Genomic DNA, 15374 nt, shown 5'->3' on the forward strand with positions numbered 1-15374 from the left:
TAAAGAAGCAAGGCGTGGTCATGATCTTTATGTATCATTAAGTAATAATAAAAGTTGAATAATGTAATTAGTTATCATTATGTATGCATTACTCAGCATTAATTGACACATTAGTTTATATATTAATGCTTAAAAATGTACTAACTAACGTTAATTAAGGGACCCTTATTGTAAAGTGTTACCAAATATTCATGTCATTAATTGTCACAGACACCAAATGTTTAAGTTTGTCATTGTTTTTTTTAGCACAAATGACTCGCTAACATTTAAATTCCTACCAATCGTATGTTACGTTAGATAAATGGACCAGTATTTCTTACATTTTCCTTTACTTTGGTGCAACATCTGCCTCTGTGTTTCCAACATCATCTTTTTCAGAAAGTGACGGTATTTAGGAATCTTTACGGTTAATTAATTGTGGTGTTTAATACCGCGATTAATTGTGAAAACAAGTAATCGTGACATCCCTACCCGCTAGTGCTGTCCCGACTCTCAGAAAAATTAAGTTGAGGGGCCAGTTTAAGGGCTGTATACTATCACCCTCAATATTGAGATTTTCCAACACCACCCCTGGGAGCAACGGCTACCCAGAATGCATCGCGTATTTATTTTCACCAAACCGAAAGCTGCAAAGAAAGCGAGCAAACAAATATTTAAGTTAAAGCAGGGGTGAAGCAGAGCGGCTGCTGCTCCAGCCCAGTCTCACCCTCACAGCTACAGAGTGTCGGCTCGGCTCGCTCCGCCATCCTGCTTTAAATTACATTAGCCTACTGCTTAAAGGGATAGTATCATTTTTTTAAAGTGTGGTTGTATGATCTCCAAATAGTCCCTAAGTACTTTAATTGCAGTAGAAGACTCTCTGCACTCCTCCCGTTAGCAACGCCAGCCCATAATAGCCCTGCCCAGAGATTTACAACATACAGTGTTGTGAACAGACCCAAAGAAACGGCCTATTTTCACGGCCTAAAAGAGGTTTCACCTGAAAATAAATACACAGTTCCATTGTTCACTATAATATAATATTTTCCAGCCCTTCAAAGTGCAGGAAAAACACAGTTTTTATTTGGACCTAACCAACTCACGTATCCCTCCGCCCAGGGTTAGCGCCCGCCGATCAGCAGTTGGTTAGCTCCAAATAAAAACTGTGTTTTTCCTGCACTTTGAAGGGCTGGAAAAAATTATATTATAGTGAACAATGGAACTGTGTATTTATTTTCAGGTGAAACCTCTTTTAGGCCGTGAAAATAGGCCGTTTCTTTGGGTCTGTTCACAACACTGTATGTTGTAAATCTCTGGGCAGGGCTATTATGGGCTGGCGTTGCTAACGGGAGGAGTGCAGAGAGTCTTCTACTGCAATTAAAGTACTTAGGGGATATTTGGAGATCATACAACCCCACTTTAAAAAAAATGATACTATCCCTTTAACACTTGGTTTGGAGGGTTGCTAAAAGTGAGGGTTGAGCTTGAGGGTTGAGATAGGAACTGGACTAGTCTAGTCCTGATGAGAACCAGGGTTCTGTAGTGAACCAGCTTCAGTACCTCTGAGGATCCGTTCCTCGTGGCAGCGCATGAAGTCCCAGATCCGCACGGTGCCGTCGTCTGAACAGGTGGCAAATTTATTATCTGTAGGAGAGAAACTGGAGAGGACAGGAAGAGAGTCAGGACCAGGACCAGGACCAGGACCAGGACCAGGACCAGAGTCCCAGTCAGACCAGAACATCCAGCAGATGGGGATGGGCATTTCGAATAATTTTCTAACCGAGTATCCTAACCTGGTGTTACCCGGGTAACCGAATACTGTAATAAAAAATAAAATGAGGTCATGTCTGAGGGACAGAGAGCAGCCAGTCACATCACTGACACATCACACAGCGTCGTCAGACTAAATATCAGCTGGGTAATAAGAGTAGAGATGGAGTTGAAGATGCACATACGGGGCAGATGAGCATCTTTATGCTGCAGCCTCGGAGGAGAAAACTGTTTCTTCTTTTCTTTAAATCATTAGCGGTGTTTATTTATTAGTCCACACTACATGTTGGTGCCTTCGCTCCTCTCTGCCTCGCATCGTCTCAGGAAATAACTGGGAAGGTTTCTGAATGTTTGTAAACTGAAAGCAGCAGATTTTCTACCAGACTTGATGACACCTGTCGTCGCCGAGGGAACCACCACAGATTATTGTAAAAGGTTTGAAAGTCCGAGGCTCGATCCAAAAACACTTTTACAGCAGAAAATCACGTTGCTGCTTGATCCGAAACTGTTTAACACGACAAAAAGCCGAACCACAGCATGATGATGTAGTTTGATCCGACACTAGACTGCTGCTCTAACGTGACGTTTTTTTAATCCTAGGTTAACCGGGTAATAAATTCATAACCGGATAGCAGATTACCTACTGGGGTACCCGTGCACATCCCTACCAGCAGACTCTTGTTCTGTCTGTGGTGTGACAGACGGTCGTATCTGAACTGTGAAGGTGGGACCAGGTCAGCTGATCACACAGGAACCGATCAATCTGATCAATGTGAGACAACGAGCGGTCTGCTGCAGGGAGACTCAGAGCTGCAGGTCAAAGGTCACGCTGACACTCAGCAGACACAGACCAGATGTTGGTCCAGCTGCTGTGCAGAGGAGACACCGACGTCCTCTCAACGTCCCAACGGGGAATTCATGCAAAACCACTGATGCACGTTGCCTTCAGGGACAGTTTTTCATCATCAGTCTCTGTATTTCCCTCTAAAACAACTCTGTGTGGTAACGTTGTGTTATTATCTCATAGCGTGGTGAATGTGCAGCTCACAACTTGTCCACCAGAGCGTTGTGGAGTTGTTGGATTGTGTATTTGATGAGTTTGATGAGGGAAACCAAGAAATCCCATAATGAGCCTGCTCCGACGTGGACGCTGTCTAAACCACAACATCCGCTCCAAACCAGCCCTGGACTTTCACTCAGCTGTGGACTTTATTATCAGCTTTCAATCAATGATAAAATAATCAATCGTCTCAGACTAATTACTGCAGCTGCAGGTCTGGGAACTGGTCCAGGTTTCCAGGAGGTTTGAGCTCTGAGCAGGTTGAGAGGGCGAAGGGTTTCTATGGCAACGCCTCATATCAGCTGACTGGTCTTTAAGATACACACTCTAACACAGCGGTTCTCAACTAGTCTCACTCTGGGTCATTAAGTCTCGACCCACTTTTATAGAATTCAAACCAAGATTTTTTTTGTTTTTAAGCCTTTAAAAACTAATTTAGCTCTTTATTGAGCAAAGTGCATTTCAGAGCACATGAATGAAACTGAGGAGTTACCATGACAACTGCATGTACGGAAGTGAATAAAATAATATCAAACTGCACAAAATGGAGACCAACAAAACGATATATTTGACTTCTAATGCATCTCTGCATTCAGAGCATGTTCACTAAAGTGAATAAATATCAAACTGCACAAAATAAAGACCCACAAAACAAAACAAGACTCACTGCATCAGGCCACATTAATAAGAAACTGATATCTTTGCATTCAGAGCAAATGGAGCAAATAATAAGAAAGTGAGGAGGAGCATTACAACTGCATGTGTTCACGTGTCTCGTGCCTTTCAAAATAAGTTATTTTTCAAAATAAAAGACCTGTCCAACAACAGATGTGCATTAAATATTATTTACTTTTTTGACCAGCTGTCTGCGACCCATCCAGAACGGGTCTAGACCCACTTCTGGGTCCCGACCCACCAGTTGAGAACCACTGCTCTAACACACACACACTATAGTTTGAGATAAATGAGTGAATTTCAGTGAATCTTTTCCCACAATCCTCTGGGGCCGGTGTCTCACTGTGATATTTCTTGTTTTTGAATCAGAGATTTGAAAGTGTCAAAAAAAAGAAATCATTGATCCACAAAAAACTAATCAATCAAAAAAAGAGGAGATGAAGTAACAAGAAAATCAGAGCTGAACTGGTTCACTGCAACATTAGAGATGTCACCACTGTATGGTACAATTCACTGATAGTGTTCAGTTTCCCTCTGTAGCTTGTGCTAAGCTAACAGTTTCCCTGTTCCTGTAGTTCGTACTAACAGTTTCCCTGTCCTGTAGCATGCTAAACTAACAGTCGCCCTGTTTCTGTAGTTTGTGCTAAGCTAACAGTCGTCCCGTTTCTGTCGTTTGTGCTAAGCTAACAGTTTCCCTCTATAGCTTCTGTTAAGCTAACAGTTTCTCTGTTTCGGTAGTCTGTGCTGAGCTAAGTTTACCTGTTCTCGTCGTTTGTGTTAAGCTAACAGTTGTCTGTTTCTGTAATTTGTGCTAAGCTAACAGTGTCCCTGTTCCCGTCGTTTGTGTTAAGCTAACAGGTTCCCTGTTTCTGTAGCATATGCTAAGCTAACAGTGTCCCTTTTCTGTAGCTTGTGCTAAGCTAATAGTTTCTCCGTTTCTGTAGTTTGTGATAAGCTAACAGTGTCCCTGTTCCTGTCGTTTGTGTTAAGCTAACAGTTGTCCTGTTTCTAATTTGTGCTAAGCTAACAGTTTCCCTGTTTCTGTAGCTTGTGCTAAGCTAACAGTGTCCCTGTTCCTGTCGTTTGTGTTAAGCTAACAGTTGTCCTGTTTCTAATTTGTGCTAAGCTAACAGTTTCCCTGTTTCTGTAGCTTGTGCTAAGCTAATAGTTTCTCCGTTTCTGTAGTTTGTGATAAGCTAACAGTGTCCCTGTTCCTGTCGTTTGTGTTAAGCTAACAGTTGTCCTGTTTCTAATTTGTGCTAAGCTAACAGTTTCCCTGTTTCTGTAGCTTTTGCTAAGCTAACAGTGTCCCTGTTTCTGTAGCTTGTGCTAAGCTAACAGTTTCCCTCTGTAGCTTTTGCTAAGCTAACAGTGTCCCTGTTTCTGTAGCTTGTGCTAAGCTAACAGTGTTCCTGATTCTGCAGCTTGTGCTAAGCTAACAGTTTCCCTCTATAGCTTGTGCTAAGCTAACAGTTTCTCTGTTTCTGTGCTAAGCTAACAGTCTCCCTGTTTCTGTAGTTTGGGCTAAGCTAACAGTTTCCCTGTTCCCGAAGTGTAAGATAACAGTTTACCTGTTCTCGTCGTTTGTGTTAAGCTAACAGTTGTCCTGTTTCTGTCATTTGTGCTAAGCTAACAGTTTCCCTGTTTCTGTAGCTTGTGCTAAGCTAATAGTTTCCCTGTTCCCAAAGTGTATGCTAAGCTAACAGTTCCCCTGTTCCTGTTGTTTGTGTTAAGCTAACAGTTTCCCTGTTTCTGTAGTTTGTGCTAAGCTAACAGTTTTCCTGTTTCTGTAGTTTGTGCTAACAGTTTCCCTGTTCCCATCGATTGTGTTAAGCTAACAGTTTCCCTTTTCTGTATTTTTTGCTAAGTTAACAGTTCCCCTGTTCCTGTAGCATATGCTAAGCTGACAGTCTCCCTGTTTCTGTAGTTTGTGCTAAGCTAACAGTTGTCCTGTTTCTGTAATTTGTGCTAAGACAACAGTTTCCCTGTTCCTGTAGCATATGCTAAGCTAACAGTTTCCCTGCTCCCTTAGATTGTGCTAAGTTAACAGTCTCCCTGTTTCTGTAGTTTGTGCTAAGCTAACAGTTTCCCTGTCCTGTAGCATATGCTAAGCTAACAGTTGTCCTATTGCTGTAGTTTGTGCTACGCCAATAGTTTCCCTGTTTCTGTAGTTTGTGCTAAGCTAATAGTCTCCCTGTTTCTGTCATTTTTGCTAAGCTAACAGTCTCCCTGTTTCTGTCGTTTGTGCTAAGCTAACAGTTGCCCTGTTTCTGTAGTTTGTGCAAAGCCAGCAGTTTTCCTATTTCTGTAACAGCTTCCCTGTTTCTACCGTCTGTGCTAAGCTAACAGTTTCTACTCTGTAGTTTGTGCTATGCTAACAGTTTCCTCGTTTCCGTAGTTTGTCCTAAGCTGACAGTCTCCCTGTTTCTGTAGTTTGTGCTAAGCTAACAGTTTCCCTGTGCTGTAGTTTGTGCTAAGATAACAGTTGTCCTCTTGCTGTAGTTTGTGCTACACCAACAGTTTCCCTGTTTCTGTAGTTTGTGCTAAGATAACAGTTGTCCTCTTGCTGTAGTTTGTGCTAAGATAACAGTTGTCCTCTTGCTGTAGTTTGTGCTACACCAACAGTTTCCCTGTTTCTGTAGTTTGTGCTAAGATAACAGTTGTCCTCTTGCTGTAGTTTGTGCTACACCAACAGTTTACCTGTTTCTGTAGTTTGTGCTAAGATAACAGTTGTCCTCTTGCTGTAGTTTGTGCTAAGCTAATAGTCTCCCTGTTTCTGTCGTTTGTGCTAAGCTAACAGTCTCCCTGTTCCTGTAGTATATGCTAAGCTAACAGTTTCCCTGCTCGCTTAGATTGTGCTAAGTTAACAGACTCCCCTGCCCTGTAGCATATGCTAAGCTAACAGTTGTCCTCTTGCTGTAGTTTGTGCTACGCCAACAGTTTCCCTGTTTCTGTAGTTTGTGCTAAGCTGACAGTCTCCCTGTTTCTATAGTTTGTGCTAAGCTAACAGTTGTCTGTTTCTGTAACTTGTGCTAAGATAACAGTTGCCCTGTTCCTGTAGCATATGCTAAGCTAACAGTTTCCCTGCTCCCTTAGATTGTGCTAAGTTAAGAGTCTCCCTGTTTCTGTAGTTTGTGCTAAGCTAACAGGTACCCTGTTTCTACCATCTGTGCTAAGCTAACAGTTTCTACTCTGTATTTTGTGCTATGCTAACAGTCTCCCTGTTCCTGTAGCTTGTGCTAAGATAACAGTTTCCCTGTAGCATATGCTAAGCTAACAGTTTCCCTGCTCCCTTAGTTTGTGCTAAGCTAACAGTTGTCTGTTTCTGTAACTTGTGCTAAGATAACAGTTGCCCTGTTCCTGTAGCATATGCTAAGCTAACAGTTTCCCTGCTCCCTTAGATTGTGCTAAGTTAAGAGTCTCCCTGTTTCTGTAGTTTGTGCTAAGCTAACAGGTACCCTGTTTCTGTAGTTGGTGCTAAACTGACAGTCTCCCTGTTTCAGTAGCTTGTGCTAAGCTAACAGTTGTCCTGTTTCTGTAGTTTGTGCTACGCCAACAGTTTCCCTGCCCTGTAGCATATGCTAAGCTGACAGTTTCCCTGTTCCCGTAGTTTGTGCTAAGCTAACAGTCTCCCTGTTTCTGTAGTATGTGCTAAGATAACAGTTGTTCTGTAGTTTGTGCTCAGCTAACAGTTTCCCTGTTCCCGTAGTTTGTGCTAAGCTAACAGTCTCCCTGTTTCTGTAGTTTGTGCTAAGCTAACAGTCTCCCTATTTCTGTAGTTTGTGCAAAGCTAACAGCTTCCCTGTTTCTACCATCTGTGCTAAGCTAACAGTTTCTACTCTGTATTTTGTGCTATGCTAACAGTCTCCCTGTTCCTGTAGCTTGTGCTAAGATAACAGTTTCCCTGTAGCATATGCTAAGCTAACAGTTTCCCTGCTCCCTTAGATTGTGCTAAGTTAACAGTCTCCCTGTTTCTGTAGTTTGTGCTAAGATAATAGTCTCCCTGTTTCTGTCGTTTGTACTAAGCTAACAGTCTCTCTGTTTCTGTTGTTTGTGCTAAGCTAACAGCTTCCCTGTTTCTACTGTCTGTGCTTAGCTAACAGTTTCTACTCTGTAGTTTGTGCTATGCTAACAGTTTCCTTGTTTCTACCACCAAGTGCTAAGCTAACAGCTTCCCTGTTCCAGTAGCTTGTGCTAGGCTAACAGTTTCTCTGCTCCTGTAGCGTATGCTAAGCTAACAGTTTCTCTGTTCAGCGTAGCTTGTGCTAAGCTAACAGTTTCTCTGTTCAGCGTAGCTTGTGCTAAGCTAACAGTTTCTCTGTTCAGCGTAGCTTGTGCTAAGCTAACAGTTTCTCTGTTCCCGTAGCATACGCTAAGCAAACAGTTTCTCTGCTCCTGTAGCTTGTGCTAAGCTAACAGTGTCTCTGTTCCCGTAGCATACGCTAAGCAAACAGTTTTCCGTGTTCCCGTAGCGTATGCTAAGCTAACAGTTGCGCCTATTGGAGGGAACAGGATGGTGTGATGTCACACTTGTTCTTTCAGCCTTTAGGTGTCAACAGAGCGCCGAGGCTCATGGGTAGTGTAGCCAGTTCAGAGACTGGCGTGAAGGTCGGAGCGCTGAGGCTCATGGGTAATGTAGTCAGTTCAGAGGAACAGAACGGGGACCGGACCGGGACTCAGGTGGCTCTAACCGGTCTCAAGTGTGAGGTCATCTCTAAAGCACTGACATCACAGCGAGGCGCTCTAATGAAAGGCTCTATGCAGCTGTTGCATTCTGGGTAATGTAGTCTCTAGTGTTCCCGGACCAGAGGCACTTAACGTTAACAGGTGAGAGCTGGGGGTGGAGGGGGCGTGGTCTGAAGTTGAAGTGTAAACTTTATTTAAACACAGAGCAGCAGTGTGACTGTGCACAAACCTCCTCTTCACTTTATTGATCCCTGCTGCTACAACTTTATTAGTCAAGGTCAAAGGTCAAAGCCGGGGCCTTTATTGATTATTGATCGGCTCCTCTCCACAGCAGCTCGGCACTGAGGCCTAACGCAGCCAAAACCAGGTGAATGAATAAATAATCCATGACTTTATTCAACACAATCAACGGCTCAACAGCCACAGATACGGCAGTGTTGCAACAGCACACACTTACAACAACAACAAGAACAACAAGAACAACAACATGAGGCGCCCCCCTGTGGCTGCAGGGTGGAGCTGCGGCGCCGACAGAGAGCAGCAGCAGCAGCGGCCGACCGACACTCGGGGAAACTACAGGAAAATGATGGTAGATGGGTATAAACCTGGCTTCTCTAATGGCCTCCTTGTGAGCCTGGAACATCTTGACGTTGTTCATGTTGGACTGCCAGTACTTCACGTAGCCGCCGTGGTCCGCCGTCAGCATCCACATGTCGTTGTGAGACCACGTCATGGCCCGCACCGGGCTGTCGTGGGCCTGCAGAGGGGGGGGGACACGGAGCACCGGGGGTCAAACATGGAGACTCGCTTTATTTAAATTATACAAACAGCTCTGGAAAAAATGAAGAGACCACTCCCAAAATGATCAGTTTCTCTGGTTTTACTATTTATAGGTATGAGTTTTATTCTATCAACTACCGACAACATTTCTCCCAAAACTGAAATAAAAACATTGTCATTTAGAGCTTTTATTGGCTGAAAATGACTAAACTAGTCTAAATAACAAAAATATCAAGTCTTTTCAGACCTAGAGCTGGGCGGTATGACCAAAAATTTATATCACGGTATTTTTTTTTCCATGCATGACTGGGTGTTTTAATGATTTTAATAATTCAGAGAATAATTACTGCAGGAAATTGTCTTAGAATGACCTATTTTACTGTCACAACGAGTGAATATTGTCGAAGAACATTAGTATCCAGACTAGTATTAGGCTAACACAGGTTTGAATGGTCCCACAAAATGCTGCTGTTCACAAAGTGGCAGTGGCACTCATAACTGTAAAACATGGAGCCTCTTTCTTTAAATTATACAAATAGATATTAATGTGTACATTCATTTCTGGACACAATAAGAGACCACTTTCACAAATGTTTCTTAAAGGGATAGTTCAACATTTTGGCAAACTGGCCCATCGCCATAATCCCTATAGTCATAGCAGTAGGTTCGTTACCTTTAATTGTCGGTGCAAGCTGTTTTTAGAACGGCGGAGCAGAGCTGTGAGCTGCTCAGAGCTACGCTACGGAGGCTCATTATGGGATTTCTTGGTTTCCCTCATCAAACTCATCAAATACACAATCCAACAACTCCACAACGCTCTGGTGGACAAGTTGTGAGCTGCACATTCACCACACTATGAGATAATAACACAACGTTACCACACAGAGTTGTTTTAGAGGGAAATTCATGTAAAACCACTGATGCACGTTGCCTTCAGGGACAGTTTTTCATCAACAGTCTCTGTATTTCCCTCTAAAACAACTCTGTGTGGTAACGTTGTGTTATTATCTCATAGCGTGGTGAATGTGCAGCTCACAACTTGTCCACCAGAGCGTTGTGGAGTTGTTGGATTGTGTATTTGATGAGTTTGATGATGAGGGAAACCAAGAAATCCCATAATGAGCCTCCGTAGCGTAGCTCTGAGCAGCTCACGGCTCTGCTCCGCCGTTCTAAAAACAGCTTGCACCGACAATTAAAGGTAACGAACCTACTGCTACGACTATAGGGATTATGGTGATGGGCCAATTTGACAAAATGTTGAACTATCCCTTTAAACACACCCACAGCTCCCTGACACATGTTCTCATCCTGTCATGTGACCTGTTGTTATAATAATAAAGGACAGATGTGGACGTTGATTACCTGTAAAATGGTCTCAAAGTTGAAGGTGAGTCCGTTCCACAGCGTGAACTCTCCGCTGGACGCTCCTGTGACCAGACGCCGGCCCTCAGGGGTCCACTAAGACACCAGACACAAGACACAACAAGGTCCTCAGTCCTCTAACATCCACACACAGATCACACTGCTGCACAACAACAACGGGACAGGAAGAGGACAGGAAGAGACTCACTCTGATGACGAAGACGGGACACTTGACCTTGTTGGTGGACGTCCTGACGAACTTGGTGGTGACGGCGTTCATGGGGTTGCTGGCCATCCCGATGGGAGGAACCAGCTGGAGACACACACCAGGAGAGATTCATCAGGAGGAGCATGATGTCACCATTACTGCTTTTCACAGTTTATCGCGGTATTAAACACCAGAATTAATTGATGGTACAGATTCCTAAATACCGTCACTTTCCAAAACAGATGATGTTGTAAACACAGAGGCAGATGTTCCACTAAAGTAAAGGTGACTGTTAGAAACTCTACTGGTCCATTTACCTACGTAACATACTGGTAGGAATTTAAATGTTAGTGTCTCATTTGTGATAAAAAAAATACAACAACCACCAAACAATTAAAATAAACTTAAACATTTGGTATAGATGACATTTAATGATTTGAATAATAAAAACACTTCCCCTGGAGGATTAATAATTGATTATAAATATTAATACTAGATACTTAAAATATTTAGTGTAAATAACTAGTAATGTTATTATATTTTGACAGAGTTAACGCGTTAATCGCGATGAGATTAATTAAAAAAATTAACGCGATTAATTTTTTTAATCATGGTTAATCGCGGCCCATTTTGTCCTCTGTCTGCTGGACTGGAGGACTGGAGTGTGGGACCTCCAGTCCAGTAGGTGGCGGTAAGGCACCTTCAAGTTGGTTGCTACACAAATATACACAGTCTAACATATATCCACAGCTCCATCCATTGATTTTTTTGACGGCTTCTGTTGTCAACAAATGCACATGGCCAGGCAGAGGCTAGCAAAGTAAAGGGCAATTTCCACTGGATGCAATTCGTTTCAATTGTGTGTGAGTTTCATGCATCATGTGTTATGATTAGGTAGGCCTGCTAGGTCTGGTCTAAAAGTTGTTTGTCTAGAGATTATAACACTTTGGAGTGTTGAAAGTCCAAGGCGCCATATATAATATTTTTAATAGAGATTAATCGCGAGTTAGCTATGGAAAAAATGCGATTAATCGCGATTAGAAAAATTAATCGTTTGACAGCCCTAATTTTGACTATATTTGATTTTACACATTCATATGTTGTGTTATATATATGCAAGCAAGGTTCAAAATTAGCGGTCGCCAGTTGCCAGTGGCGACTAACTTTGATGCTTTGGTGAGTAAAGGAAGCCGGCTGACTGGCCACTCTGGCGAGTGAAAAAAAAACACGACTTGGTTGTTGTTACTGTTCCTCCCGACCCGGCTGTGACGCTTGGGTTGTGAGCCGGTGTCGTTCAGATCTTAAAGCTCACAACATGCTGCAACATGCCGTATAGCAATGATTTGTGACCGATTACAATGCTCGCGGCGCACGTGTGTGTTCCTCTCTCTTCAGTCTGGTGTTTGGCTGCACTTTCAATAAGAGAAGTTCCATATGAGCGCGATCAGCTGAGACAGAGCACAATGGATGTGGCATTGATCAGATATCGCAGCGCACATGTTTATTTAACAGCAATAAAAAACATCGCTCCAATTTTTTTTTTTTTTTTACCGCGCTCATATGGAACTTTTCTTATTGAAAGTGCAGCCAAACACCAGACTGAAGAGAGAGGAGCAGCAGCTCCTCTGACAGCTCCTCTGTGGAGCTGCAGGAGAACTGCAACATATATATATATTTTTTTTATTGCAGCGCCGTTATTACAGGTGATGCACATCTATGTCCGTGTAGCTACATTTATTGTCTGATCTTCCTTCATGGTGCACAGTGTCAGTCCTCCTGTGAAACTTTTAGCTACTAAATAATATGACTGAAGGCAGTGGAAGTCTGCACGTGTCGACACGCCCCCATGAGTTGACGACATAAGGAGCTAATAAAATAAATAAATAACTGATAGTATTATTCGGTCAAGTTCTTGTTATAGGTTAATGGTTAAACGGTTAACCATGTGCATCCCTAAAATAAACCTTTTAGGGAAAAAAGGCAAACTTGACTCCTTTATTCCACACAAAAATATGCTAATAGCTATGATATGTGTTAAAAATGCTTATGAGTGTATTATAACAGTTCAACACAATGAAAAATATACAAAACAGCTATACATAATTTTTGGCCAGTAAAAAATCTTTCTGGCCAGTAGATTTTTAAAGCTCACTAGCCAGTTGGCCAGTGAGCAAAAAAGTTAAGTTTGAACCCTGTATGCAAGTTATATTTGGACTGTATTCAGGGTTCCTACACATTTGTTCCAGACTTTTTCTAGACGTCTCGGTAAAAAGAATTCAAATAATTTGTGACATTTGAGTAATTAGATGTGTGTCATATAAATAAATTGTGCAATCAACTGTATTTCATTCAATTCATTGATTTTCATTATTGTAAATGTGTATGCCATTATGTCACCAAATTATTTCCAGGAGATTGTAGCTAGGTACTAATAGCTAATAGCTCATACAAAATAACTAACCCAAACAACTTTAGATAAGACCAAACCAGAACAAGATAAATATATTTCCATACAACAGTTTCCATTTTCCAGACTGTTCCAGACCTGGAAATGTAGAAAATATAATTCCATAGGAACGCTGTGTATTTGATTTTACACATTCATAGTGTTGTGAAATTAATTAATGCATAATAATCATGATAATCGTAGTACTGTGATTATTTCTCTGACAATAATGGTACAAAGTGAATCTATAACAGTGACCTCCCTAGTCTCTAGTCTCTAGTATCCGTATGGTGTACTTGTACTCACGTCGTTGTAACATCCTGCGTCAGGCTGGATGGCTCTGAAGTCTCGGTGGTCTCGCTGCCACAGCCGGTTCTGTAGACAAACACACAGACACACAGAGAACTTCACTAAAACCTGCCACACACACAAAGATTTTATACATCTCAACCCATTCTTTATCTGTGACAGACCCCACACATGAAGATAAAAATCTGTGATTGGAATATCGCAGCTCACCACACACACAATACGATCAGAACTGTCCAAACACAGCTCACCACACACATTAAGATGTTTCAGAATCTTGACCCTCCGTTCAGAAAGAGATCCGCAGCATCAGCAGCGATACCAGGGGTGTCGTTGTAGCTACTCTTTCAGGTCTATTTCCAGAATGGACAATGAGAGCGACGTAATATTTTTTTAAATGAAAGCGGGACACTTCTTTACAACGATCCCATCGGTGTGTGTCTGTGGCTCCAATAGGGACCCGTGCACTGTCACATGACGGGCTGTGAGCGGCAGTCACATGATTAAACATGGCTGCTCTATTGCTGGCTGTTGCTGGCTACGAGCGCTACCGTCTTTGCTATCGGCTATTAGTAGGGAGGTTAAGCCCAAAAAATAGGCCTTTGACTTCAAGTCATGATGCAAAGCTCCCTTTGGCATGGAAGTACCTTAGAGTCATACAAATAAATCTATCCTAAGACACAAGTGAGATCACACTTTGTATCTGAAATAAACACGTTTTTAAAATGCCTTTTTTTAAATTGAGAAAACGCATATTAAAAGCACATTCCATTTAGAATGTCCATATGAACTATAATGCCTTCAGCTCCTGAAATATTGCAATCATGTTAGAAATAAGCTGTAGATCACATCCAGGAGCATTTAGGCTTCTAAATGGAATGTGCTTTTAACATGCGTTTTCTCAATTAAAAAAGGCATTTTAAAAACGCGTTTATTTGGGATACAAAGTGTGATCTCACTTGTGTCTTAGGATAGATTTATTTGTATGACCCTAAGGTACTTCCATGCCAAAGGGGACCTTTGCATCATGACTTGAAGTCAAAAGTCGCTTAACCTCCCTACTATATCAGGAAATCTCCCGTGTGTGCGTGAATGTCTGTGTGAACCTCATGTAGCCTAATGCCAGGGCTTCACCGTGGCTCTGCACCCGTGAGCAGCATGCAGAGCTCGGTGAGCAGGCGCTTCTCCGCACAACAGCGCTTCCCACACACAAGATGACTTCTGATTGAAACGGCCACCGAAGTCGGCCCCGATAATCGTAAATATTGAACATGTTTAATACTTACGATTATCGGCGCCGAACGTTTTCCGAGCCGATTGTCGGGGGAGTTTTGACTCTTAACACACCACACACTACAAGAGAATCTTATAAGATAATCTTAAGATAATCGGGCGGTGTCTGTCCGTGGTCGAAGGGGGAAAATCGGGGTAAAATCAGCCTGATTATCTTTATGTGTGTGGCAGGCTTTAGGCTGCTTCCTCTGCTTCACCATGCGCCTCCTTCAGGCCACACTTTCTTCTTCCACCCCTGTTCTCATCTGAATCTTGATGCCTATTCAGGGGTGTCATGCAACCCAAACATTGGAGGGGGCACAGTGAACATGAATGTCCTATCGCGCACATAGGGGGATGCCCTCAAATCACTTGTTTTGGGCACTAACACTAGTGCTGGGGACTGAAAAGTTGGTAGAAATGTTATCTTGGCTAACCATGTGGAACAATAAGGTGGATTACTTAAAAAAAACGTATTTCACTGCTCCATGTATTGATTTCTCGGCAGTTGTAAACAGATGCACATGGCCAGGGACTGATAGCAAAACAGCTGAGAAGTGAGCGGACTTACATAGGCCTCGTTCCTAGGCTACAGCAGCAGCAGCACTCTATTGACATACAATTGTGTTTTTATGTACAATTATATATCTTTTATCATACAGAAATCATTCTCATACATGCAAACAATATGTATTATTATTTTTTCCATCACGGCACACGGCGGCGGCTGCTGACTAGGGATGGGCATTTCGAATAATTTCCTAATCGAGTAACCTAACCTGGTGTTACCCGGGTAACCGATTACTGTAATAAAAAATAAAATGGCA

At 42.4% G+C, this 15374-nt stretch overlaps 1 protein-coding gene across 1 annotated transcript in view; it reads right to left on the reverse strand.

Moving 5' to 3' along the window:
* The window catches only part of wdr33 (WD repeat domain 33), a 35159-nt gene that overhangs the window by 13371 nt on the left and 6414 nt on the right, over positions 1-15374 (reverse strand). Inside the window, exons 3-7 of the mRNA XM_085804051.1 lie at positions 13273-13341; positions 10521-10625; positions 10313-10408; positions 8776-8927; positions 1540-1637 (exon numbers count right to left, since the gene is read on the reverse strand). Coding sequence (XP_085660177.1) covers positions 1540-1637; positions 8776-8927; positions 10313-10408; positions 10521-10625; positions 13273-13341 — 520 coding nt within the window. The remainder of the gene's footprint in view (positions 1-1539; positions 1638-8775; positions 8928-10312; positions 10409-10520; positions 10626-13272; positions 13342-15374) is intronic.

This window comes from Trachurus japonicus, chromosome 17 (genome assembly GCF_045865225.1).
Source record: "Trachurus japonicus isolate A0001 chromosome 17, Traja_1.0".
In the NCBI taxonomy this organism is placed as follows: Eukaryota; Metazoa; Chordata; class Actinopteri; order Carangiformes; family Carangidae; genus Trachurus; species Trachurus japonicus.